Below are 26,907 nucleotides of genomic sequence, written 5' to 3' on the forward strand. Positions count from 1 at the left end.
ACTCCGGAACGATGTTTTTATGACTCTGATAGGTTCGTATCATAATTGTGGGCTTGGGCATATACCCAGAATCGAATTCGGAGGTCTGTAGGTTGATTTTTGTTGTTTTGTCGAAAATTGGCAATTTGAAGTTTAGAAATTTGACCGTAGGTTGACTTTTGGTTATCGGGTTCAGAATTTGGTCTTCGAACTTGTAATAGATCCGTTATGCTATTTAGAACATGTCTGCAAAATTTGAGTGTCATTTGGAGTTGATTTGATAGTATTCAGACACTTGGTTGCAATTCTAAAAGTTCTTGAACTTTTTGAAATTCATATGTTTTGATGTCTGATTTTGTAGTTCCAGATGTTATTTTTGTATTTTGATCATGCGAGCGAGTTCGTATGATATTTTTATACTTGTGTGGATATTGGTTTGGAGTCTCAAGTGCTCGGATGAGTTTCAAACGTATTTCGGAAAGGTTTGGACTGAAAATATGTTGCTAGTGTGTTGATGTTGCAGTTATCGCAATTGTGTAACATGACAAGGAGGCTCATGTATCGCAAATGTGATACCTGGTTCGCATTTGCGAAGTTAGGAAAATTTGGGAAGTTTTACAATTGTGATAATTATTGTTGCATTTGCGAAGGGGACAGGGTTCTTGCGAACCCATGGTCGCATTTTCAAAGTCCCCTTAGGTTTCAGTGGACACAATTGCGAGCCTTTTTTCGCAATTGTTAGGGTTCGCAATTGTGAATCCAGTGTCGTAAATGCTACACCTGAAACTGAACATAAGGGTTGGAAAGTCGGGATTTGGTCTCATTTCTCATATTTTAGAACCCTAGACTCGATAGGAGGCGATTTGGTGAGGGAATTTTCATCTACAAATATTGTGTAAGTGATTCTAATAAACTTCTAACTATATTTCATGATTATATCTTAGATTTAACATTAAATTTATGAGAATCAAAGAGGAAAAATTGAGAATTCTTGTCAAAGTTTTGAAAAATAAAGATTTGAGGTTTGAGAGTCGATTTGGACTCGAATTTGATAACTAAAAACATATATGGACTCGTGGGGTTCTGCTGGTCAGAATCTACCCTTGGACTTGGGTTTTGAATGGGCAAGCTCGGGGTTGACTTTTGTTGAATTTTTGGGAATTGTGTAAAGATCAAAATTTTATCTATTGTGATTGATTTTCCTTGCATTGTTTGATGATAATAAGTCGTTGGTTAGATTTGAGTCATGTGGAGGCAAATTTTAGGGGAAAATCTATATTCAAGGTTTGATTTAGCCTAGTTAAGGTAAGTATCTAGCCTAAATTTGTGGGGGGGGGGGGGGGGACTATCCCTTAGAATTTGGGTTGCTTGTGCTATTTGTGTTATGTGGGCGACGTGTACGCGAGGTGACGAGTGCATACACGGGCTATATGTGGTATTTGACCGAGTTAGGTTATTTAGACTCTTTTCGGGCCTTTAATTGAATTGTTAGAATATATTATATCTTTCATTGTTAAACTACTCTTATATGTGTTAATTTACTCTTACATGCTTTATTTGACATTGTTAGCACTTCTTCTACTTCTTACTTGTTATATTTGTTCTCATATGCTTTAGTTGAAGTTGTTACCTTCCTTATTTTCTTATTACCTCTTTGTTGTTGCATTACTCTTACTTGAATTTGTTATCTCGTGGGAATTATATCTTTGTTGAGTTATTGACGTTGAAGCGATGAAAGCTATTATCACATCGAGGTTGAAGTTGTTGATTTATGAAATATTCTTTCTTGTTGAATATTTTTCAATCATTATGTCATTTGAGATTCTTGTACACATTGTAAAGCCATGAGCTATTTATTGTGATAATATTGGTATTGCTGATTTTGGCCAGTTGTGGCATATGGTCACTTGTGATGCGAGTTATTATTGTGTTGTGATATTGATACGCATGTGGTGGTATAAGAATAGAGGTTGATACGCATGCGATGAGATAAGGTGGGTTTGATACGTGTATTGCTAGTAAGGGAATTACTTGAAGTCACGCGGTGAGATAAGGTGGGCTAAAACGCATGTAGATATTTCGAAAAAAATAATTTTCAAAACTAAATATAAGGTTCACGCGGTGATATAAGGAAAGATTTTGATTGAAATCGCAAAATGTGAATACGAGCCGGTACCTCGGTCGTGATTCTTGTTGTACATTCCATATTAAATAGGCTCGTTGGTTGAATAATCCTTGTTATTTCTTCATTGTTTTACTTGTAATTATCCATATTTGTCTTCTTGTTGTTTCATCATGTGTTAACTCCTAGTTGCCTTTACTGCTTAAATTTTCGTTGTTAGCTTACATTATTGAACTGTTTACTTGTCATTTACTTTCTCGTTTCCCCTATTAGATTATGCTATACTCTATTTAGTTTCTTTTCTCTTAGTGGGTGTCTTGACCTGGACTCGTCGCTACTCTACTGAGATTAGGCTTGATACTTACTGGATACTATATTGGCGACTCATACTACGCTTCTACATATTTTTGGGCAGATCCAGGTACATTTTCCTGTGCTGGACGCCAGTGATTGATTAGCTACTTTTGGAGACTTCAAGGTATACATGCCCGACTTTCACAGGCCTCGAAGTCACCTTCTGCTTTTAGATATTCTATTGTTTATTTCTTGTTCCAAAACAGTATTGTATTCCGAGACTATTAGTACATTCTTGTAGAGCTTATGACTTTGTTCCACCAGGTTTTGGAAAGTTGTTGACAGTTTTACTGTTGAGTTTTATTATGATAGTTTAATGGTTAAATTGAGGTTTTATTATTTTTTTTGTTGTTTCTCAATGTATGTTAGGCTTACCTAGTCTCAGAGACTATGTGTCATCACGACATCCTAAGGTGGGAGATTGGGGTCGTGGCAATAACTATGATATCGTACAACTTAAATACATGTTTCATATGATTTTTATACAACTCTAATACAATTTTGAAAGTACAATCTTCAAATCTGAATATCCAGCCAAAATCAACTCTAATCTTCACCAAGCATTCTCAAAATTGAGGTATAAACTCCAAAGAATATTCTCAATCATTTGCAATAACACCCAATTCAAACAAATAATAGTTTTAAGAAATTCGAATTAGAAATCAAAGTTTCGAAGCTTCTCAATTACTGTCAACCGTGGAGAGTCAATGCTGACGGACGGCGGTTGGTCTGCTGGTGACGAGCAGCGATGTTAAATCCATTATTGAATTCACTACTAAGAGTGAAAGTTAGTGCTTTTTTGACTAATAGCGGTATGTTTCAAAGAATGATAAACTGTACAATTAATTCAAATAGCTTTTGCAATTAACCAGAGTTTATTTATCGTATGTTTTTCCTAGAATTCTTATTAATGACATACTATTTTAATTCGACTATCTTGTTAAATTGTAAGTTATGCTAGATTATGTCTTGGTACAATCTTCATTCTATTTTGTAAAATTGTTCACACGTCATGCCGGATTGATATGACTTGGTACTATCTTCATTCTACCCATCTTAAATTGTTAACAAGCAACGACGGATTAACAAGATTTGGAAAAATCTAATTTTCTATGGAAAAGCTAGGTATCAGTAATTCAGTATTTATTCAAGGCAGAGAGAGGCTATAAAGTCTATCTTAAATGAAACAGCCGGCTAGTTTACTGAACCTTTAACTTTGCTAGTTTTGTTAACAGATTCACCTTTCTAAATATAGATAGAATCATCATCCCAAATGCGCCTAACAATTTGTCTTAAAAGAAAATAGCAAGTTCCTGATGAATAAAGAGAAACGTAAAACAATTGCAGATTTTCGATGAAAAAAAGAAAACCTTGAAGCTATAGCATGCACAGAGTAAACACAAAAACCAACTCACTCAAAACTGCAATAGACGCACTCTGTGATACGAATGCACCTATTTAGTGAAAGATGCAAAGATATTTAGCAAAACAATTTAGCCTATATTGAGAAAGCACCCCAGATTTTGGTAACAGTCACATATATGTCAAACTTCTGATAACATAATAAGCAAAAGTTTGAATTTACACTAACTTCAGGCATGCTTTGCAAGGATAGCCTCAGCAACACCTTGAGCTATGGGGTGATAACAATCACAAGCCTCTGTGAATACCCTTCTAGCAAAAACTTTTTCTTCTTCCTTTCCCGCACCTTGAACAAGTGCTGTATAGAGTGGACGAAGGTACTTCATCCTACCTACTTCCTTCAGTGTTTTTTCCACCTTGCCGTAGTAGTCTCTGCATCTTGCTGAAATGGCCAGCTGAAGAAAAGCTACCCTCACCTCATAATCTTTTGATTCTGAGAGATGGTAGCGAGCATCTAAAGCCGTGACCTGTAAACAGTGTAAAAATGACATGAACAATTTTTCAATTCGGAACAGAGTCATTAAGAGCATATACAGTAATACAGGTGGATTTCAAGCAATGTTTTCAAAAGGGAAAAAGCAAGACTATACATTTCCCTAGTAGTGAGGCAAGGCGTATGCTCCATAGTGTAAAGGTGACGCCTTACATTTACAACAACAACAAACTCAGTGTAATCCCACTAGTGGTGACACCTTGCAGGACTAAATTTTCTTACTCTATTAGAAATGTAATCATGATTTAATGAAAAAGAAAAAGTAGTTGGAAGGATGAAAGCATTAATGATAATACTTGCAGCAACTTAGATAGGGGAAAGGAAACAATAACAAAGAACAGAGATTGCACAAATAACATCTTCGGCTACTTAAAAAATATCAATATCTGAACTAGCTACAAAATTTGTCGACAGAGTAGCCGCGGTCAAAAGAGAGAAGAGATGGATTCAGGGTTCGCAAACTAGGGCTTCATCAATCAATGTGCTCTTTTCCTTAAATATATAAGTAAGCAAAACAAATTAAATGTGTTTAAGATGACTCAATTACTGCACATTAGTTACATTTCAAGAGAAATAAGACAAAAAAATCAACTCGCAAAAGGCACACGAGAATCACACACAACCTACAGACCTATAGCCTATAGGCCCAATGAATAGGAGAGGAGAACAGTTAATCTATATCCTTGACTGCTCTCTAGAAAACAGTTGGAGAGGAAAATACGATGCTTTCTGAGAGCAAATTAATGCCCATTTAGGCCCTTATCAATGTCAGGCTCATTAAGAAGCAGCAAACCTTCTGTCCCGCTAAATCAAGGGAACATGGACCCCACACACACACATTCATATTGATATGGGCATATGGCAACATGCATTAACAGACATTTGAATTGATTTGCCAGCGGCTTAAAATTGTATAAAAAAATTTTACTGGGAAAATCAGATAGGATGCCATCAAGCACTAGCCAAGATGAGAGAAGAAACAATTGATGATTCATCATATTAGAGATTGATGAATGATATATTCTTACAAAAGCATGAACATATATAGACTAGGCATATGCAGGAAGTGCACATGTATATTTGCATTAGTCCAAGTTGCAGAACCACACAAATAATCATCAACTAATAATTTTTCTTTTTGGAAATGAGTATTTCTTTTTTGGTAAGTAATTGAAGAAAGAATATTCAGCAACGTATCTACTTTTTTTTTTATAGCCGTGGTGTCCGGGCCAGCTTGCGCGTACCTCCACAAATTCCACGGGATACCTGCTAACTCCCACCAGCAATAGTTGTCAAGTATCTGCAACTTATCTACTACTTTGTAGAAATATTACATAAGGTTCTCTGAGATTAAGCACTAGCAAGTAGTAAAAAAGGAAATAGCAATTACCTAATTTAAAGGAAGAGGACAAAACAAGAGACAGGTAGATAATAATTTGCATATTTACTGAGGGAAACTTCTCATATAATGGCCAGTTACTACCTGAGATGCTTCGACAGATTTAGGAAGGTTCTCGAGGTAAAGCTCCCATTCTTGTCCCTTCCAGTCAGCAACTTCATCCTCTCTTGGCATCCTACCTAGCTTGAACTCATTAGCAAGCGAAACGATCTTTGAATAGATGTTAGAAACTGGTTCCATGGCATCTGGAGGGATGCCTGTGCCCTCGGTCCAAAGTTTCAAATCAATCTCGTTCTCTATTCCAGGGATATTAGCTTTAAGGAAACTGAGAAACATATCAGTGTCAATAGATTGAAACTTGAAAGTAGCAATATATTTCTTCAGAAAGTCATCAAAAGCAGGTCTTCCAATCTGAGCAACAAAAGTGGAAGAAAAGTTAGTTCTGCTCTCATAGAAAGAAGGGAAAAAAAATACTTCACCAGTTAGTCTACCGACCTGTCTCTCAATGCGCCATAAAAACTGGAAGCCTTTTTCATATGGAACTTGAGAATAAACATCATCTGGGTCCACACCTGCCTGATTTGTTTTTAGCTTTGTGAACTCCATGGTATCCTTGAATCTCTCCATTTCCTCAACAAGTCCCCTCCATCCAATTCCAATATTTAGTGCAGCTATGTCCTCGCCTTGCACAACCTCAACAATTCTTCGCTCTGCATATGTTGTGAAACCCTACAAACACATGATTTCACTCTATTGCATATATTACTTGTAAAAGGAAGAAGGGAAGAAAGAAAGATCTATCATTGTACATGCCTAAGCACAAGGTTGCAGCCAAAAGTTTATAAAAACATCAGACATCCTTTATTCCATGAATTATATCACATTCCTTTAATCTACAGGTCATATAAAACAACAAAAGTTCTATGAGTTTCTCAACAACCTAACACAAGAAGCAGCCAACACTCACCATCTGAAAACAAATCCAGAAACAAGCTAGTAAATCTTATATTTTTTTTAATCAGTGGGAACCAGCTAACAAATCTTCATACAAAGAAATCAAGAAAAGGAATGGTGCCAAGTCTTAATTGTAACATAACAAATCTTGCAAGACAATCCTCCCAAACAGTGCTTTAGAAAGCAATAGTTCAAGGTGAGATTTTCCATCCTCGTAGAGGGAACTCAAAAGCCCAAGGGATTTCATCAACATTCAAGAAAATCCAGAGACTACAAGAAATTTAGAGCCTACTGCGGAAAACATTGGTCAGTAAAGCCTTTTAAGAAAATTCAGCAAGTTAAAGGTCCAGTTTAACTTTTCAAACACACCCATTTAGCCTCACTCTTCCCGGTTTCTTCCAAGTTTTCCACAATGTTATTGCTTTTTCCATGAACTATCGGTTTTTCCCCAAGTTATATAGCATAATATTCTCTATTGGTCTCTTCTAGAAAGTATTTATAATGATATCAGCATGTTTTTCAGTAAAACTGAAAAGAGAAGAGTTGTGAAGGGGATAGGGAACAAGGTGGAGTGCTTCAAGAACTTTCCCGACAGAGGCATTGAGTGATGGCAATGAGATGTAAGCCAATATTTCTAAACCAGGCGCAAAGGAGGCAAAACACGCCTTTTCTTTGCTTAGTCCATCCTGCATCAACTCAAATCTTAAAACAAATGGTAAACCCATAAAATAACCTAAGTTGCTTGGACACGGGTGCAGATCTAGAGGTCGGATCCTTCGAGATGTAAATTCTAAGATTCCGGGATACGGATACAGTGTTGGGATCGGGATCTGGCTAAAAAAATTCAAAGATAATAAAAAAATATAAAAATATCCCTAAATTATGTGAAATACTTATGTATAGCTTGTGAAGTATGGATTTCTTTTTATTCTCAAGTTGTAGATAAGTAAAGGATTGATTTCCTAGATAAGATATGTTATTTTTTTGATAAAGTAAGTTGCTTCATTGAAAGGCATCAAGCTGATGCAATGATTACAAAAATAAATAAGCTAGCTCCATTACAAGATGTTATGATGGGATCTTGGAGCTAGCCAATAACAAGAAAATATACCTCAAAGAGGCTAGTCAAGAGTAAGGGAGCTCAAAAAATCTAAAAAGACAGTAAAACTATTTACATAGGACTGTTTGGCCGAACAAAAAAGACTAAGTAGACATTTGGCCTTCAGCAAGTGAATTGGAGTTGAGACTCCATCAAAACATCTGAGGTTTCCTTCAGTCCATAGGCACCAAAAAATGCAAGCTGGTATCATCAAAACACCTGGAGTTGAGACTCCAGGTGTCCCTGATGGCCCTATCAACTCTCCAAAGGCTCCAGCTCTCGACCGCATCTCTAATATTTTGCGGCATCACCCATTTGAGATTAAAAAGAGCTAGAAACATATGCCACACATCTGCAGCTACAGCACAGTGTAATAGTAGATGATTGACTGATTCTAAGCTTCCTTGACAAAGGTAGCATCTGTTAACAAGCTGGAAGCTTCTCCAACAGAGGTCCTGAGTCAGACAAGCATTCTTTAGTGCCAACCAGCTGAAACACATCACTTTTGGAGGGAGCTTTGTTCGCCAAATTAGTTTCCAAGGCCAGGAATCCAAAATTCCGTTATGAGCAACTAGCACTTTATACCCCAGCTTTACTGTATACTCATTTGCATGGGGACCCCAGCTTAATGTATCTGAAGCTTGTGAGTTCATGCTAAAACCTTCCAGTTTACTCATTAAGTCAAAAAGACTCTCTAGTTCCCAATCATGCATGTTCCTTCTGAAGAGGGGATTCCACTGATTACCTTCTCTGTTCTGTGCGACTGTGGAGTCAGGGTTACATGCTATTAGGAAGAGTGATGGGTATAAATCTTTTAGAATGAAGTTCCCTAGCCACCTATCCTTCCAGAATTTAACTTTCAGACCATTTGTAACCTTAAATGAGACTTCTTGGAGGAATTCTTCCCGGAGCTTGCTTATATGTTTCCATGGTCCAACTCCATATGGGGTTCTGCTTTGTTTAGTGCACCAGTGGTTTAGTTTTCCATGTTTTGCTGCAACAACTTCCTTCCATAAGCTATTGTCCTCCCTTCCATATCTCTAGAGCCATTTATACCGCTGGCTCTTGTTGTGCTTAGTTAGGTCCCTGATACCTAAACCCCCTTGTAGCTTTGGCCTAATGACTTTAGATCATTTGACAAGGTGAAACTTGTGTCCCTCGTTGTTGCCCTCCCAGAGAATGTTTCTTCTGATTTGATCCAATTGCTTCAGTACCTTACCAGTTCCAGTGCCATGAAGTATGTGGGAATACTGTCCATAACACTATTAATAAGAGTAAGTCTACCACCTATAGAAAGGTATTGCCTTTGCCAAGTAGCCTACCTTTTCTCCACCTTTTCTATTACCCCATTCCATATTCCAGTACACTTATATTTTGCCCCCAAAGGAAGCCCTAGGTAAGTGGTGGGGAAGGAGCCCACGCTACAGTATAATAAGTTATCCATGAAGCCAATTCATGGATAAGAGGGACCTCATTCACAGGATATAACACACTTTTGAGCATATTGATATGTAGGCCTGAAATTGCTCCAAAAATAAGGAGAGTAAGATTGAGGTATTGCACTTGAGATCTATCAGCGCCACAAAAGATCAAGGTATCATCTGCGTAGAGTAGGTGGGAAACTAAAGTTGAGCTATCTATGTTGTTTCCAATGGTAAACCCTCAAACCACTGTAGTTGTTTGGCTTTGTCTAGCATTTTACTAAGACCCTCCATAGCTAGAATAAAGAGAAAGGGGGAGAGGGGATCTCCCTGCCTAATACCCTTCTGTGGAGAGAAGAAACCCACTGGACTCCCGTTAACCAGAACTGATATTTCACTGTGGTCATGTTGTACTTAATCCATTTAATCCACCTGTCCCCAAAACCCATTTTCCTCAACATATGTAAAAGATAGAACCAGTTGACTTGATCAAAAGCTTTTTCAATATCCAGTTTGCATAAAATGCCTGGCTCTCCAGTTTTTAGCTTCCAATCTAAAGCTTCACTAGCTATCAAAACAGTATCTGTGATTTGTCTGGACTTAATGAAGGCATTCTGCTGCCCGGAAATCAGCTTTCCAATGACTGTTTTAAGTCTTTTAGCAAGGCATTTGGCAACAATTTTGTAAACACTGCTAATGAGGCTTATAGGTCTGTAGTCTTTGAGTTCAATTGCACCCTTCTTTTTGGGAACAAGTGCAATAAAAGAAGCATTGCTAGACCTGACCATATAGCAGTGTTGGTGAAAGTGGTTCAAAGCTCCGACAATATCATTTTAGATGAATTCCCAAGCCTTTTGATATAAAGCCATGGTGTAACCATCTGGACCTGGGGCTTTATCAGGGGCACAAGCATTTATTGTTGCAAAAGTTTCCTCTTCTTCAAAAGCTCTCTCTAACCATTCTTTCTCTTCCAGAGAGATGCATGCTAGATCTTCAAAGGAAGCAGTTGGCCTCCATTGCTCATTCTCAGTGTAAAGGTTCCGGTAAAAATCAAGAATTTCACTTTTGATCTAATCTTTATCTTCAATGATCTCATCCCCCACCATCAATTTATTGATATGATTGTTCCTCCTACGTGAGTTAGCAACCCTTTGGAAATATTTCATGTTCCTGTCACCCTCTTTAAGCCAGAGACATCTAGACTTTTGCCTCCAAGACACTTCCTCAGCTTTTGCAATCTGTAACAATTCCATTTTTAAAGACAATATCTTCTCTTTCTCTGCTTGGGTTGTGAGTCTGTTTTCAGAGGCCTGCTCAATTGCCATAAGCTCATCCAAGGCTTTACTCTTCCTGGTTTCTAACTTGCCATAAGTTTCTCTATTCCAGTCAGTGATGTCTTTTTTGAGACATCTCAATTTCTGCGATAGGACGAAATGAGTGCCCCCGATAGAGTAATTTTGCCACCACTTCTTGATTTTATCCAAGAATCCTACCTCTTGCAGCCACATATTTTCGAATTTGAAATAAGAAGAGCCGACCTCCTAGTCTCCATTTTCCAAGAGTATTGGTCTGTGATTTGAGGTTACTTCAGGGAGAGCAATTTGTTTTATATCCTTGAAGGTGTCATTCCATTCCGATGAGAACAGAAACCTGTCAATTCTAGAAGCTTGAATAGAATCTTCACCCCTGGACCAAGTGTAGAAAGCACCCTGAAGAGGAAGGTCAATAAGACTCAGGTCTTGTATAATGTCTGAAAAGCTCTTCATAGCTCTTGATCTCCTGATGCAATTATACCTCTCGCTTTCGAATCTACATACGTTAAATTCACCACCGATAACCCACTGGTCGTCCCAGATACCTCTGATAGCTGCAAGTTCAAGCCATAGTACCTCCCTATCTAGTATGGGGTCCATATACCCCTGTGTAACACCATCTGAACTCTTCAAGAACATTTTCAAACATACATGAGATAGTGTATAAACCTTGTTGAATATCAACACAATTCCAAAGTCTTTTATCCCATAAGATTATAATCCCACCCCTTGTACCACATGTTTTAAGCTCTGCCCAATCTACCCATCGGTTACCCCACATTTGTTGAATCATAGAAGAAGACCAGTCTACAATTTTTGTCTCTTGCAAACAGAGAATATCTGGCTTTCACTTACCCATCAATGACATCACTGAACTTCTCTTCTCAGCTTCGTTCAGACCCCTAATGTTCCAGCTGATAACTTTTATTTTCATTCAGACAGTGCTTTGTGGAACCTGCCCCTATCACCCTTTGCCACTCCATCATAATTTAGCCCACATTTTAGCCTTTCCAGCTCTATTTCCCCTTTCTTCCTAGACTTTCTTGCTGAAATACTCTTCAATTTCAATTTTTGTTGGCTCTGTTGTGCTTGTCTCTTATGCTCCATGCGTAGGATCAAATCCAGAATTTCATGCTCAAACCCAGCTACATTAACTCCAAAAGCTTTGCATGCCTTAAACATCACTGTTTTCGGCCATCTAGAAGTTTCTATCACCATCGGGTCTTAAATTTGTTGATAGCTACTCGAACTTTCTTCGAACCGGGGAAGAGAGAGTGTGTCACTTTGAGGGAAATCGGCATCAGAACTACTTAGTGGCCATGGCTCCGGAGTTGAATTGAGACGACGAAGGAAATTGTCTATGGCCATAGAATTATCAGCTTCATCGTCTGCGTCTGAGATGGGTTGCTGGGAATTTTCTGTGAAAAGCACCTGCTGGGTCGGTGATAAGGCTTAAGCTTCTAATAAAGAAGGATTAGTTATGGAACTTGAGGCTTCTCTTCAACTGTGGTTGCAGGTTTTGGAGGCCCAGTAGCCCTCCAAATACTTTTTCCCCTCTTATGGTCTTTCTTCTTTGGGCCTTTTTGATAATAAGCCCAATCCAGCTTCTGAACCCTTGGAACCCTACCTACTTTATTTTTAGCCTTTGCTTGAGTGTGGGCCTGGTCGGTCTGCTCTTTTAAAATATTCGGGGCTAGATTCAAATTAATGTTACCTCCCACGTGGCAACTGTCAGAAGCGACAAGAGGGGCCCTTGCTTGGCTTGACGAGGCGTTAACAGTTGTCTTCTCTAAACCTTCCCCTTTTCCGGTGACCATAGCCCCATTACCAGTAGAAATAGTTGCCAAAAAATCTTCAAGAATGGCTATTTCAAACTTCAAATCCCCAACCAGCAGCTCCATTTTTCCAGGAATAATCTTCCAGTACGAACAACGCAGATCCGAGCCCAGAATAGATGTGTTCTATTTTTTGCGTCTTCATCAATTCCTACAAATCCCCCACAGAAGTCGTCGATCAATCGGAAGGTATCTGAGGACCAGGCATGCAGTGGGATCCCAAAAGCCCTAATCCATTTGTGCTCCATCTCCGACGTTGAAATTTCAGTTCCGGTCACTGGTGACCACCAAGATAGAGAGAGATGTATGTCGTTCCAAAACCAATCACCAGCTATGATACGAGTAGCCTCTTGCCTCGACGAAAACTCGAACAAGAAACGATTATGGGCCAAAGGAGTGACCTTCAGGCCAACAATAAATTTCCACCTGTTTGTAAACCAATTCTGTATCACCTCTGGATTTGGGCTTCGGTTGAATGGACCATTGAAAGCACCGAGGAGACATCTGCTTAGTGGATGAGGACTATCTTCTGCTTTGAGCCTTGGATCTATCGAAGTTTCCGGCCAGGTTTGGACTTTTGCTGCATCAAAGTAGGATTTTAGTTGTGGCAATGGAGGATTTATGATAATGGGCTTTTTGGTACCCAAAAAACTTAGGATCTTCTCAGCAATGTCAACCCATCCAAAGTTATAACCCGCTTCTGGTATTATCACTGTCGACTTCTCATGGCCCAACCAAGTCTCAATTCGCACAAATCTCCCATAAATGTTGTAATTTTGATAAATTCTGAAAAAATAAGCTTGTTGTTTCCTCCCCCATCTTCTGTAAATATCCCCTGTACCCCTGGAAGCTTGTTTGAAATTTTCACAAACCCACCTCAGATTGTCTTCGTCTATTTTAATTCTGCTTGCAAAACGCCTGCTGCGCTCTGTAATCGAAAACCATCTGAAAGAATTAGTGCTAATATCTGCTATCTCGAAAGATTTGTCATCAGAAACAAAGAAAAGCTTATCCCCCATAATAAGAAATGTTCCCGGGGAAGGACTCGCCAGATAGAGTGTTTACTGAGAGAGAAGAAATAGTGGCACGTTTCCCAAGTCAGAGCAAAAAGGACCCATCTATATCCCAAAGTGCATTCCTATGATAAGGTATGTTATTTTCTTCAATTTTATCCTAGGTTGGGTTCTGATTTTCGGAATCAAATTGTATCTCCTCTCGAATTTTTTCGTCCGCCACACCCATATTAGTGTTGTGTGGACATGGGTGCGACAGCTAAACTGCTATGTCGAAGGAACTTAGAAAATAATAGACAATGCTACATGATGTAGTACCAGCTTGCATAAAGCTAAGGTTCTAAGGAGGGTCAGGAATCACACATCATGGGACATTTCCTCTTGAAGAACTTTACAGGACTGAGAGTTGAATGAGGTTCACTCCTAGCAAAGCTATATGACTATACACTATTTGACGAGGCCGACAGCATAACTTAAAAGGCTCATTCTCAACAAACTTCCAGTCAAGTCTAATTAAAGTTCTTGCTCCATGGTGAAGAGCCGAAAAGGAAAGCTATATGGAAATTCAAGGCAATGAAGAAAGCAACATTTTCACTTGTTGCATAGTTTGCCAGCTATCTTGATGATGGCTTACAATCTAAGAATGAGAGAATTTTTTCCCCAATGCTTTAGCGCTTTGGTTCATGATAAAAGAAGCATAATGCGGGATATGTGGCCGGTGCACATCACAAGTTCAAACCCCACCAAAAACTAAAGCCAGGTATTTAAACAAAAGGCGGGTAGAAGGGCAGCCCCATACTCTTCAGAGTTTCAAACCTATACTCCAACTAGAGTTGGACCATACAACTGACAGGGATTTCTCAATTATCCAAAGAATGTAATGGTTCTGAGTTGTGTTATCTGGAGACAAAGTAGGGAAAGAGACGTTGCGCATCTTATGTTGCCAACTTTGGGTAGAATAGGAATGGAAAAAATTAATATTGGGCCTAACTCAACCACAAAATCTAGCTCATGAAATGAGAATCGTCAAGACCATATAAGCAGACAACCCATATCAATGTGGGAGATTCTAACACCCCCTTACACGCCTAGGATTGGACACATGAAGCGAGGACAATATAACATGGGAGTCCAACATTGGGTAAACCAAGAATATAAATGGGTCTAGCTTTGGTACCAAGTAAGAAAATAGACCTTGGGCAGTTGGGCCGAACCCAACCCCAAAAAGTTAACTCAAAAGGTGAGGATTATCCAAAACCATTTACGGAGACAACAATGCATTCCTTACACAAATGTGAGACAATTAACACTTTTTTAGAGAAGGAAATTCTATTAAGAGAGACAGGAATCAAGAAATGGAGTCGCGATCAATAAATAGAGCCAGAGCTCTATTTAACTGTTCACAAAGTTCTGATGCCATTTCATAACTTTAACTCTCTTATTTATACTATTATTGACTGATGTTGTAAACTTTTACTGCATAATGTTTTCTTAATATAAATGACAATATATTGCCTAATAAAGCTGGTTCAGGCAACTGGCCTCTTCTTTGGCGTGATGCCCTCATTGCTGCGTTGATCTTGATTCCACCTTCCAAATTCATCTAAGCAACTATTTTACAGCCTGGTTTGTAATAATGGTACAAGCCTGTAAGCCTTTCTATTTCAACTCAATCTTCTTACGGGAAGTTCCTGTCAGTGTCAGCCTTTTTGCAAAATGCAGCTGTCTTTTGCACAGGTTTAAAGCTCTTTTGATCCATATTCATTGAAAAATTGAGCAGAATCAAGTTCTTCCTTTTGCACTATCAATTCATTCTCTATTCAGTTCATTCGCTTGTTGCTTCAAACATCCACTTTGAAATAGAGATCATAAGTTCAATTCTTAAACTGCTTCTCTTCTGAACTAACTCCTTGAGCCCCAGAATTCTTTTTGTGCATAGCCACATTCAATAACATTCTGCTTAGCCACAAATTTCTTTTGCTCGAACGTCACTTCCTCAAGAATACCTGGAATCAACTTCTCTTTCTCATTTAATTTCTCCTCTCAATTTAAGTTGCTTGATGACCTCCTCTTGAATGACACTTATTTTATCCTCTCTCAGTTTCAAGTCTATAACAAGTCGTATAAACTTACTTTCTTTATCCTCAACTTCTATGCCTTAACCGTGCAGTGATTTTCTAATTAATTCAAGTTCCTTTAAACTTTCAGTATTGTTGATTATAACATAGATGACTCTCCCTGAATTCAAGTTCAACAAAGCATTCCTGATAATATTTTTGGGACATATCCAAGCGTTCTTCAAAGTCTTTCTACTATAACAACAACGCTAGAAGTGCTTTCTCTCTTAAATTCAGACTCTTTCAGAGCATCAGCAATCCTCTCTAAAGAACCACCCCTATATAACCCCACAGATATATGACCACAGATATTTGGGAGGCTTGAAGACATTATACAACTTGTTAAAGGGCATACCAACTAGTTGAATGGAAGAATTTTGATAGGAGACGGTGGTTGCATCATTCTCACATGATGTAAACATTATTTATACTACTTCGTGACTTACTAATGAAATGGTACTTGACTTATCAACAAAAGAAAAGACGATATGTCATCTTTTTGCGCATTAGACTCAATTCATCCTGGACCTAACATGTTGAACTAAAAGAACAAATGTAGTACCCACACACTATCATCTAATACTTTAAGGACTTCTCTCTTCCACTAAGCTAAACCCTAAGATTTATAATTTCTCTCAACAAACTCTATGAAATCCACAAAATCCAATTTCAGCATCTAATTTACATTACATCATAAGCTAGAGAACCAGCTTTAAATTAAGCAACAATCTTAGTTCTGTACACAAATGTCGGACAATACAAAGCATCAAGTACAAACCAGGAAAGTTCATTAAGTTACTGAACCGTGACAAAAATAAATAATTCACTAGAAACTGAAGAATATGCCAATAAAATCATGAGATTGAACATAAACACAACAGGATGCTAAATCCTTATGTGTTATTTTCAAGCACTTAACTCAATAAGCTATAATACCTCATTCAACCAAAAGTGATCGTTGTTCTTGTTCGTGATCAAGTTCCCTGTCCAGCTATGAGCAAGCTCATGAGCCACCACCTGCGCTCCACTGGCGTCCCCCTTAATCACAGTGGGCGTCAAGAAAACCATCCTCGGATTCTCCATTCCGCCATAAGGGAAACTCGGAGGCAACACCAAAAGATCAAACCTTTCCCAATCATAAGGTCCAAAAAGCTTCTCACCAACTTGAATCATCTCTTCCGTACCAGCAAACTCCTTAGCAGCAGCATCCAATACCTCATTAACAGCCTCAGCATACACCCTTGTCCTGGGTCCCACCTCCCTGAACCCCAACTCTCCCACAGCAAATGCAAACAAATAGGGAGGAATAGGCTGTTCCATCACGAACTCCTCCACCACCCTATCATCCCCGCACCACACTGAATCCTCACAGACCCCTTGCGCCTCGGAGGGCAGTGGGTCCCGCCTCTCCACGTGCCTGGCAGCCATAACAGCCGATAATTGGCGGGGGATGTTCAACTTCGCAGCGTACTTGACACGCGCAGCGGGTGTGTCTTGACAAGGAAAAATCGAACGGGCGTGAATAGACTGACATTGAGTGTACACAAAAGGGTGAGTCTTGTTGAATGTCTGAGGAGGGGAAAGCCACTGAAGGGCAGAACTCGAAGGACTGGTTTTGGAGAGAATCAAGATTTGGGTTTGGTTAGAAAGGGAAACGGTGAGTGACTGTCCAAGAATTGGGGAATCAGGAGAGAGGGAGAAAGGGAGAGGGGAAAGGGAAAGTGGGTCAAGCACAGAGGAGACAGAGAGAGAGCGAGTGTCGAAAGTGAGGGGTCCGGTGTAAGGGGTAGGGAGGGAGAGAAGTGTGGCAGAGGAAATGGTGGAAGATGGGAAATCGAAGAAGAGAGTGAGGGAGATATGGGTAGTGAGTGGGTGTGCTGAATCGGTGAAGGAATGTGGATCAATGGGTGCCATCAGAATTATTGATCAGAAATGAATGTTTTTTCTGCAACGAGGTCGGAGAGTAAGATGATGGAAGAACAAGAAGAAAAGACGGTATTCGAAGCGTATATACTACGCGGGTTAAGAGGGTTCTGCGGAGGGAGATTCTGCTGGAAAAAAATTAGCGGAATATGTGCATGCAAAACTTTACTAGTTTGTTATGACTAAATAACATTTGAATTAATATTTTTGTTGTTATGAAAATAATTATATTGTGGATGTTCATTTAATACTCCGCTATAGATAATTTTCTTGAAGAAGATTATCTATTTAGTACTCCATTGAAGTTTATTTACAAGCAGATGATGCAGGCAGGTTGCACGCAACTTAATGAAATGATGCAACTTTTTATTAAACAGGCAGGTTGCAAGTAGCTCATGCAGACAGCTGACAAGCACCTAAAGAAAAGTCTTGCGGCTGCTTCCTGAAAAGCCTCGCAGCTGCTTCCTTTCTTCTATAAATAGAGGAGTTTTCAGTTCATTATGTACATCAGTTTGAAAGTTCAATAATATATCAATCTCTCTCCCTATACTTGTCTTTGATTTATTTACTTTACAATCTTTATTTTATAACACGTTATCAGCACGAGACTCTGCCATTTTGAGCACTTACTTCGAATTTGATTTTCCTATCTCAGGTGAATGGTAGAGCTTCAAAACTAAGTAAGTTCTAACCAACCGAGGTGTTGAGATGCTGGCAGTAACGTCCCTCCCGGTTGAAGATATGTGTTCCAACTAAAGTCACGCTCTTGGTTACGATGATTTCATGAGCATCATCGTCTACCATATATAAAACACAAGCACCGCTTTAAAAGCATTTCATGCTTATCAGGTAAGGTTTTTACCTTATATTGAAGTCCTATAACTTGATTCTAAAGGCGAGCAAAGACAATAAGTTTGCTTGCAACTCTGGTAGAGTTTGAAAGTAATATACAACTACCAGAAGTGGTTATGTTTCATGTATCTCATTGTAACTAAATTTTGGTAACCACTAGAAGTGATATATGCCTATGACCACCAGAAGTGATAATTTAGGCATTCTATGGTTATAATTGAAGATAAATTAGAGAAAATTTCTCTACATTACTTGCATGCCTCGATTTGCTACTGAAGTAGCAATATCTTAAAAGAGGTTCTAAGTCGTCACACAATTTGGTGTGATTAATTCACATTCAAATAATTATGTTCCGTTCCTTGAAGGATGAGAACTTTCGATATATATTAATCCATTCCCCGAAGTGAATGCGATAATATTAATAAAGCTCGCAAATATAAACGCGCTTTTGATGTGAATATATTACAATTCACCTCGAGAAGAGGTAATATGTTTGAGGGAATATATACTCAATATTTCGTATTTTAAATTTGCTCCTGAAGAAGTAACACAATTGAAATTTTCTCCTGAAGCAGCAAAATATTATGAAACAGTGTCTTTTTGTGCTTAAATAAAATAATGAACTGTTCAAAGTTATTTTTGAAGCACATTTTCATTCCCTGTAGTGAATGAAAAAATATCACAACTTACCTCCTGAAGAGGTAGAATAACAAAGGATATAAATATTATTTTTGTGGTATAAAGATCATTGTCGCACGTATCTGTTGTACGTAAAACATCTTGGATAATTTTATTAAGTATCATTCTAAGGAAAAAGCATTCTTGTAGAATGTTTTCTACTACAACCACATTAATATGTTATAGTTAGTTATCGAGTTCCCCGAAGGAAATAACAACTCATGTATTTATCCCTGAAGGATGTAATGACTATGTGGTTACTGCTTTGATATAAAATATTCAGATGTTAATGGCGTTTCTCCTTGAAGGAGACATTTGTCACAAAATTGGTGAAATGTCTGAGCAATATTTGGTAGTACAAAATTTATCAAAAGCTCCTGAAGAGCTAACTATTTGTCGAGAAGACATATGACACTAGTAGTGTCTGATAAATATTAGATTGTGGATAATGAATGAAGGCTCTTGAAGAGCTTATATACAAATATGTCATTCATATTATATGATGGTCGAAACATATGTTGTAGTAAACTTGAAGTTTACTAATACAAATAACAATCATACTGAGACTACAAATGATTGAAAGATTGAAAATCTTCATGTTTCCACAATCATAGGGGGTAAATATGTGTGTGAGAAGTTACCCGTCTTATTCTTCAATTTGTACTATATCATGTATCACAGTAAACCAGAAGTTTATTAATGCAAAAGCAGCTATAGTAAATCAGAAATTTACTTATACAAATTAGCCACAGTAAACCAGAAATTTACTAATGCAAAAGTTTATGCCATAGTAAACTAGAAGTTTACTAAGAGATAGCACATGTCATGATAAACTTGAAGTTTTCATTTGCCATTTTTAAATGAGCTATTTGAGAATTCAGATAAGCATATACTGAAGAACTAGAATATTCTTCAAGAATTCTCCTGTGTTGCTTGTTCTCATAATAAATTGATTCTACCAGCTAAATTTAGGATTAAGACCCCTGGTTCTGAAATATATAAAAGGTGAATATGGGCACATTCACCTATCATGTGAACCACTTATAAATGCATATATAAGATGGTTACATGTATGTTTATTGTCAACCTGTAGTTTGGCATTTGAGATTGCTTTTCTCAATTAAGAGCATAACTTTCAGATTATGAAATCAAGACAGTTCATCTTGATAATGCTGGTTTATATTCAAGCTGATTTAGCAGTGAATACCTCCTACTAATGGCTAAACTATTGCTTATGAGAATAAAGCTTCATGGGTTGGTCTAAGATATTCTAAATTGCATACAGCAACACTTGTATGCATCAGACCAACAATATATAATAAGTTCTCCCCTCACAATTGGTTTAGGATCAAAAACCAATTATTTTTACTATCTCTTGATGTATGGTATATGATTAATTTCTCTACCACAATGCACAAAGATATGTTTCCCAAAGAAGATTGGGAATATAGTTAGTTTTCTAGCATTTGGGGGATGGAATAAACAGCTGAAAAATATGTTATATGAATCGAATTATTATCAATATGATCCTCACTCAGAAGACAACTCAAGTAAAATGCCAGAAGCATTTGCTGATCCAAAATTAAATATCATATTTCAGCTGCAAATACTCCTATTAAAATTAAAGTCCCTAAAGGATAGAGTTTACTATACGCATAAAACATGGTAGACCAATCGGTTCCAAAGGTAACAATCCTTGAAAAACGATAAAGAGCTAATGATCAAAATGATCATAATGAGGAGGAAATGAGCTCTAGAAGAGCTCACGACATAACATTTCATGAAATTCCAGAAGAAGTTCAGGTACCTGAATATAAAGAAAGTGATGAGATCTCAACAAGTTATGTCACTTGCGAACCGATACAAAATGATCGTCGACGATATATTTGATACAATATAGTGCATAATACTGTAAAATATTGTGAGGACCGGACCAGTCGTCCAGACACCTGAAGATGTCATGCCATTTAATGCGAGTCATAACCTATATGACTCATTTGATCAAATCTCTATAAAAATCCCTGAATGATTTAAAATGCCTGAAGCATATTCAAAATCTCAGGAAATGTACTCAATCAGATTACAAAGATCTTTGTACTATTTAAAGCAATCTGGGCGTATGTGGTATTATCGCCTCAGTGAATATTTGCTGAAAGAAAGTTACATAAGTGATGTTATTTGTCCATGTATTTTTGTAAAGAAAATGGATTCATAATTTATTATATTTGTTGTTTATGTTGATAACATAAATCTTGTTGGAACTCTAGAAGAGCTCCAAAAGGTAATTAAGAAAGAATTTGAGATAAAAGATCTCGGGAAGATAAAACTTTATCTTGGTCTGCAAATTGAACATTTAGCAGACGAGATCTTTATCCATCAATTTGCCTATACAGCAAGAGTCTTAAAACGTTTTTACATGGACAAACCGCACCCATTGAGTGAACCAATGGTTGTTCGATTACTTGAAGTGGATAAGAATTTGTTCTGACCTCCAGAAGAGGATGAGGAACTCCTAGGTCTCGAATTACCCTATCTTAATGCAATTGGTGCACTAATGTATCTTGCTAATGTTACAAGGCCTGACATAGCATTTTCTGTTAATTTACTAGCAAGATATAGTTCTTCTCCTACACGGATTAATGATCCATTCTTACCTCTAGAAGAGAATGATGAACTCCTTGGTCCAGATATACCCAAGTCTCTGCACTGTACTCTTTTTCCCTTGCTCAGGTTTTTTCCCACTGAGTTTTTCTTGATAAGGTTTTTAATGAGGCAGCTTGAATGTATATTATTAGTATACTCTTTTTCCTTGACTAGGATTTTTTCCCATGGGGTTTTTCCTATTAAGGTTTTAACGAGGCACATAATAATGAACATCTAAGGGGGAGTGTTATAAATATATATTATATTATGGATGTTCATTTAGTACTTCGTTATACATAAGCTTCATGAAGAAGCTTATCCATATGAGACTCCGCCGTAAATATGGTTATCTATTTACTCCCTTCGTTCCAATTTATGCGAACATGTTTGACTGGGTACGTAGTTTAAGACAAAAAATGAAGCTCTTTTGGAATTTGTGGCCCTAAACAAGTCCAAATGGGGCCCAGAGTATTTGTGTGGTTATAAAAGTTTCTCATTAAGGGTAGAGTTGTAACTTTAAGCTAAATTGTTACCAAATTTAGAAAGGGTTCATTCTTTTTGGAACAGACCAAAAAGGAAATAGGTTCACATAAATTGGAATAGAGGGAGTAGTACTTTATTGGAAATAATCTTTCTGAAGAAGCTTATCATTTCGGTCGTCCGTTATGGATAAATATTACCCCCGGCAGAAGATTATCTATATTTGGTACAATAGCAGCTTACACAACAGCTTGTTGTAGCAGCTTCGTATCATTAGAATCAAATATGATTTGGAATGTGATAAAAGATCCACAATTTATCACAAACGCAATGCTGCATGCATAGCCCAATTGAAGGGAGGATTTATAAAAGGAGATAGAACGAAGTACATTTCACCAAAATTATTCTACACACATGATCTTCAGAAAAATGGTGACATTGATGTGCAACAAATCCGTTAAACTGACAATCCGGCATATTTGTTCACTAAATCTTTGCCAACTTCAACTTGTGAGAAGATGGTATATAAGATTGGAATGTAGAGACTCAAATATTTGAAATAAGGTTTTCATCAGGGGGAGTAAATACGTGTTGTACTCTTTTTCCCTTACTAAAGTTTTTTTGTAAGGTTTTTAATGAGGCAGCTAGAGATGTGTATTACTAAATATGTGTACTCTTTTTCCTTCACTAGGATTTTTTCCACTGGGTTTTTCCTAGTAAGGTTTTAACGAGGCACAATATCTTTTAATGACCAACCAAGGGGGAGTGTTATGAAAATAATTATATTGTGGATGTTCATTTAATATTCCGCTATAGATAATCTTCCTGAAGAAGATTATCCATTTAGTACTCCATTGAAGTTTATCTACAAGCAGCTGATGCAGGCAGGTTGCAGGCAACTGAATGAAATGATTTGCAGCAGCTTATTATTAAACAGACAGGTTGCAAACAGCTCATGCAGACGAATGACAAGCAGCTAAAGAAAAGCCTTGCAGCTTCTTCCTGAAAAGCCTCGCAGTTGCTTCCTTTCTTCTATAAATAGAGGAGTTTTCAGTTCATTATGTACATCAGTTTGAAAGTTCAATAATATATCAATCTCTCTCCCTATACTTGTCTTTGATTTATTTACTTTACAGTCTTTATTTTATAATATTTGTAAGTTATTTTTATTTTATGTCTTTTGTAGTCTCTGTGATATTTTACCTTTGATGTTTACTCGGAAATACTTGGCAGAGGAATTGGTGTAAAGCCCCACAATTTTTTTTATATAATTGAGACTAATTCAAACGTAAGAGAATATTTAGTGAAACCTTGAAATACATACGAATCTACACGATCGGGATACTTAGGCATAAAGGTCATAAGAATTGGAGGTCCCTAAGTTGCGTGGTTAAATGCATGACTTGAAAGGTTTAGCAAATAAGAGAAGAAGAGAATTTTGTAGTCAGGTTGAAAGCATGGAGAAAAGAAATGAGAAGGAGAAACTTGCTTGCGTAGCCAAAGTGCATAGCTACGCAGCTAGGCATAGGTAGGCTGCATAGCTACGGAAGCATGCGTAGCTAAAACCAGGAAAAATGAGAGGAGCTTTAGTTGGGTAGCCAGAGTGCGTAGCTACGCACAGTTCCTATGCACACCATTTTTTTATAAATAGGAGGTGAGAGAGAGAAATTGAGCAAGGTTTTGAAGTTTTGACATTTTAGAGAGAGAAAGGGTCAACCCCACATCTTAATACACTTCAAGGTATAATTTCTTGGTATACTTATGATGTTATAAAATTATTATATGCTAGAACTAACATATATGTGGATCCAATTTATATGATTTTACTTAAATCTTGAAGAACCACCAAGAACACCAAAGAAGAAATTTTCTAGGGTTTGCTTCAAGATACTTCTTCTCCAGCCTCATTTGTGAGATATAAATAAGTGTATACTATATAATATTCACGATATGGGAAAGTAGTTGAATGTGAGTAATTATGAAATCTTAGTTGGATAATGATGATTGGTGGTTGGAAAAGACATGAATAATAACTCGGGGTATTAATTAAATGGAGATTATTTAGTTGTTTATAATCCTAATAGACTATTAAGTACTACTAGTAACTAGTCTTAATGTACATACGTTGTGCGTGTACCTCATCTCAATGAATAATTTTTTTAAAGAATATCATAAATATTGTTTAAAAAAATATATTCAAGTTATTAAATATAAGTGTAAGCTTCAAAATTAAAGCTGACGAAGGTTGATCCTAAATAGCTAACTCAATAAAGAAATAAATTTTATCCCATAAAAGTCATCAATCGCCATTTAATATATTCACCTTAAACTTTGTTTCAGTTTTAATTTTATCAATTCAATTTCACAAGTTGTCAATGTTATCTTTTTAGTTTCAACAAGAACACAAAGCCCTTAAATATTTAAGAGTACTTTTCTTTTTAAAAAAATTAAAAAGTCATTCTCAAGTTCATTCGAGAAGACACAAATATATCGGCTATACATTTATTATGGTTCTTCAAAGAGTTATCAGAGAATACAAATTGAAAAATTGAATCTTTTGATCTTTTTGAATTTTGTGAATGAAGAGGTAGGTTATATAGCTCAATCAAAAAAAAGGTAATGACATGAAGTTGAAAAATAACTAATGTTGAGTTAATACTTTTACAATAAATAAGCTGGATGAATTTAAAAAAAGAAAAATAATTGATTATAACTTATTTCGAATATATTTTCTCTTCTACTATTTCATCCTCATTGCTTCAACCCCAGGTCCAACCCCAGCCGGCGACCCCCGACGTCGGCGACCATCTTGATCGCGGCCTACTCCGCACTACTATTGAGTAGCGAGAGAGGGTCGGAGCAACTTTTACCCGATTTAGGGTCAGAATCGATTTCCACATAGAGCTAGAATTTGGAATAGAGTATCTATCTATTGTAAGATTGCGTATGTGTTCCAAATTACACTTCTAATCATTTTTGGAATTTTTTGATTTAATTCTACTTTTATCAAACTATGATAGTAAATGAAACTAGATTAAGCTAAGAGGTAAACTAAAAAGGGTTGTTCAAATGGTTTAAAAGGCACTAGGGTAGTGACTTTCACCTAGGTGATTAATTGACGGGCAATTGAATCTAAGACACGATTGACATAATTGGGGAGTATGATATAACCGTTGTCACACCTCCTTCTTCCGCCCCCGTGAGGGTACAAGGAGTTTTCTCCAATTAAAGGACAGTCGAAACGGGATTTATTTATTTATTTTAGAGTCGCCACCTGGGAATTTTATGGCGACCCAAGTCACCGGTTTTAATCCCGAATCGAGGAGAATATGACTATGTTTGTCATTCTGTGAACCAGAAATCCGAGTAAGGAATTCTGTTAATTCGGGAGAAGGTGTTAGGCATTCCCGAATTCCGTGGTTCTAGCACGGTCGCTTAACCATTTTTATACTTGGCTTAATTATCTTGATTTACTAAATACATTTTTTCTTGTTGCCTGATTTTATTACCGCTTTTGTTTGGATTATTTACAATTATAGACCTTCCTTGAAACGAATCATGCGTACGTATATTCGTATTATATATATATTTTTTTATAAATGTAAAGAATCGTGCCACACATACGTGTACACAATAAGATTGAGAATATATTTATATTTTTATTATATAAAAAAACTTATGTTCGAAATTGTGCTTAAAATAAAATTAAGAACATTTCGTCACTCTTGTATGATTAAATAGTGAACTGCACATCTCGCGTTATATGAAATTAATTTAACATCCTCCGAAGAACCCCCTTTTATTAAAAGTTTGCTCGAAGTTGCGCGAACGCATAATCCGAATTGCCTTTAGAAGTATAATCAGGTCACGTGAACGCATCCCTAATTACACAAAATATTCTTGATGGTAATATAAATTCTCTACAAATGTTTATTATATCCATCTATTTTTAAATGTGAAAGTCATGGGAAATCACCGATTGGGACGTCTCCAAATTTCTTGAAAAGAATTCAAAATTTATTAGGTGTTGACCGCAGGTTATATTTTACACGTATGAATTATATACCTCAAAACTATTCAAATTTAAAGAATTAATGATATGAAAAACAAACAACGTGTGACTAAAACTACCATTTTTATCGTGAACACAATATTCGTATACCCAAAAAGCGAATTGCGTGCAAAACTAGGAAAAGAATTGATTTGATAAACGAACTAATAGTTTTCGAAGAATTTTCATTGTTATACTCAGAGCGAACTCTATTTTTTGTATGTCTTTGACTTAAATGTTGCAGTTCGTATTTATAAATCTCACCCCTTTCTCATCAACTTGTTTTTAGTCTAAAATTCTAATTATTTGGTTAATTTTGCTTACGATGATTGAGTTTGGATAGATATAATCAAATCAATTTTTATTCTCGGCCTATGCGAGCTATTTGCAAACACTAACTCTACACTTTGTAAAAATTATTGACATTATTTTTTATATACTATTTTTAGAAATGAGTTAAACAAGTTTATTAAATAAATGGACCCTTTGTTGTTTGGAAGGAGAACTAATCTACAAAATGATTTAATAAAATGACATCATATGTAACATAGTTATACATCTGAACCATTCGCAATATTCCAACATCGTAAACGTAACGGATTATATCAATTCACCTTTCACCTATTGGTTATACACATAACCGTTATCACACCATACACGAACAAAATTCAACTTGCATTATCTAACTTTAAACAAAAATCGGATATTTGATGAGATACGCTAATAATGTAGTTTCTTGATATTTCCATACTATCCTAC

The 26,907-nt window shown here is 36.9% G+C and overlaps 1 protein-coding gene across 3 annotated transcripts; it reads right to left on the bottom strand.

Annotated features, from left to right (window-relative positions):
- Positions 1-3,934: 3,934 nt before the first annotated feature.
- LOC104224450 (leucine aminopeptidase) lies at positions 3,935-17,576 on the bottom strand. Of its 3 annotated transcripts, none has more exons than XM_009776107.2 (4): positions 16,458-17,575; positions 6,265-6,498; positions 5,854-6,180; positions 3,935-4,344 (listed from the first exon to the last, which is right to left on the bottom strand). In XM_009776107.2, exons 1-4 carry the CDS (start codon positions 17,433-17,435, stop codon positions 4,048-4,050), a joined length of 1,836 nt encoding a protein of 611 aa, XP_009774409.1. In that variant the 5' UTR covers positions 17,436-17,575; the 3' UTR covers positions 3,935-4,047. The 3 variants fall into 3 exon arrangements, with proteins under 3 accessions (XP_009774409.1, XP_009774410.1, XP_070030692.1); XM_009776108.2 differs by having other exon boundaries at positions 4,303-5,636; positions 16,458-17,576; XM_070174591.1 differs by lacking the exon at positions 3,935-4,344 and adding an exon at positions 5,666-5,684.
- Positions 17,577-26,907: the final 9,331 nt, after the last annotated feature.

This window comes from Nicotiana sylvestris, chromosome 5 (genome assembly GCF_000393655.2).
Source record: "Nicotiana sylvestris chromosome 5, ASM39365v2, whole genome shotgun sequence".
In the NCBI taxonomy this organism is placed as follows: Eukaryota; Viridiplantae; Streptophyta; class Magnoliopsida; order Solanales; family Solanaceae; genus Nicotiana; species Nicotiana sylvestris.

Coding starts and splice junctions, on each gene's coding strand:
- LOC104224450 (XM_009776107.2), bottom strand. CDS start 17,435: ATGGCACCCATTGATCCACATTCCTTCACCGATTCAGCACACCCACTC. Junction 6,181..6,264: donor TATGGCGCATTGAGAGACAG/GTCGGTAGACTA, acceptor TTTGTTGCTCAG/ATTGGAAGACCTGCTTTTGA. Junction 4,345..5,853: donor AATCTGTCGAAGCATCTCAG/GTAGTAACTGGC, acceptor CACTGTTTACAG/GTCACGGCTTTAGATGCTCG.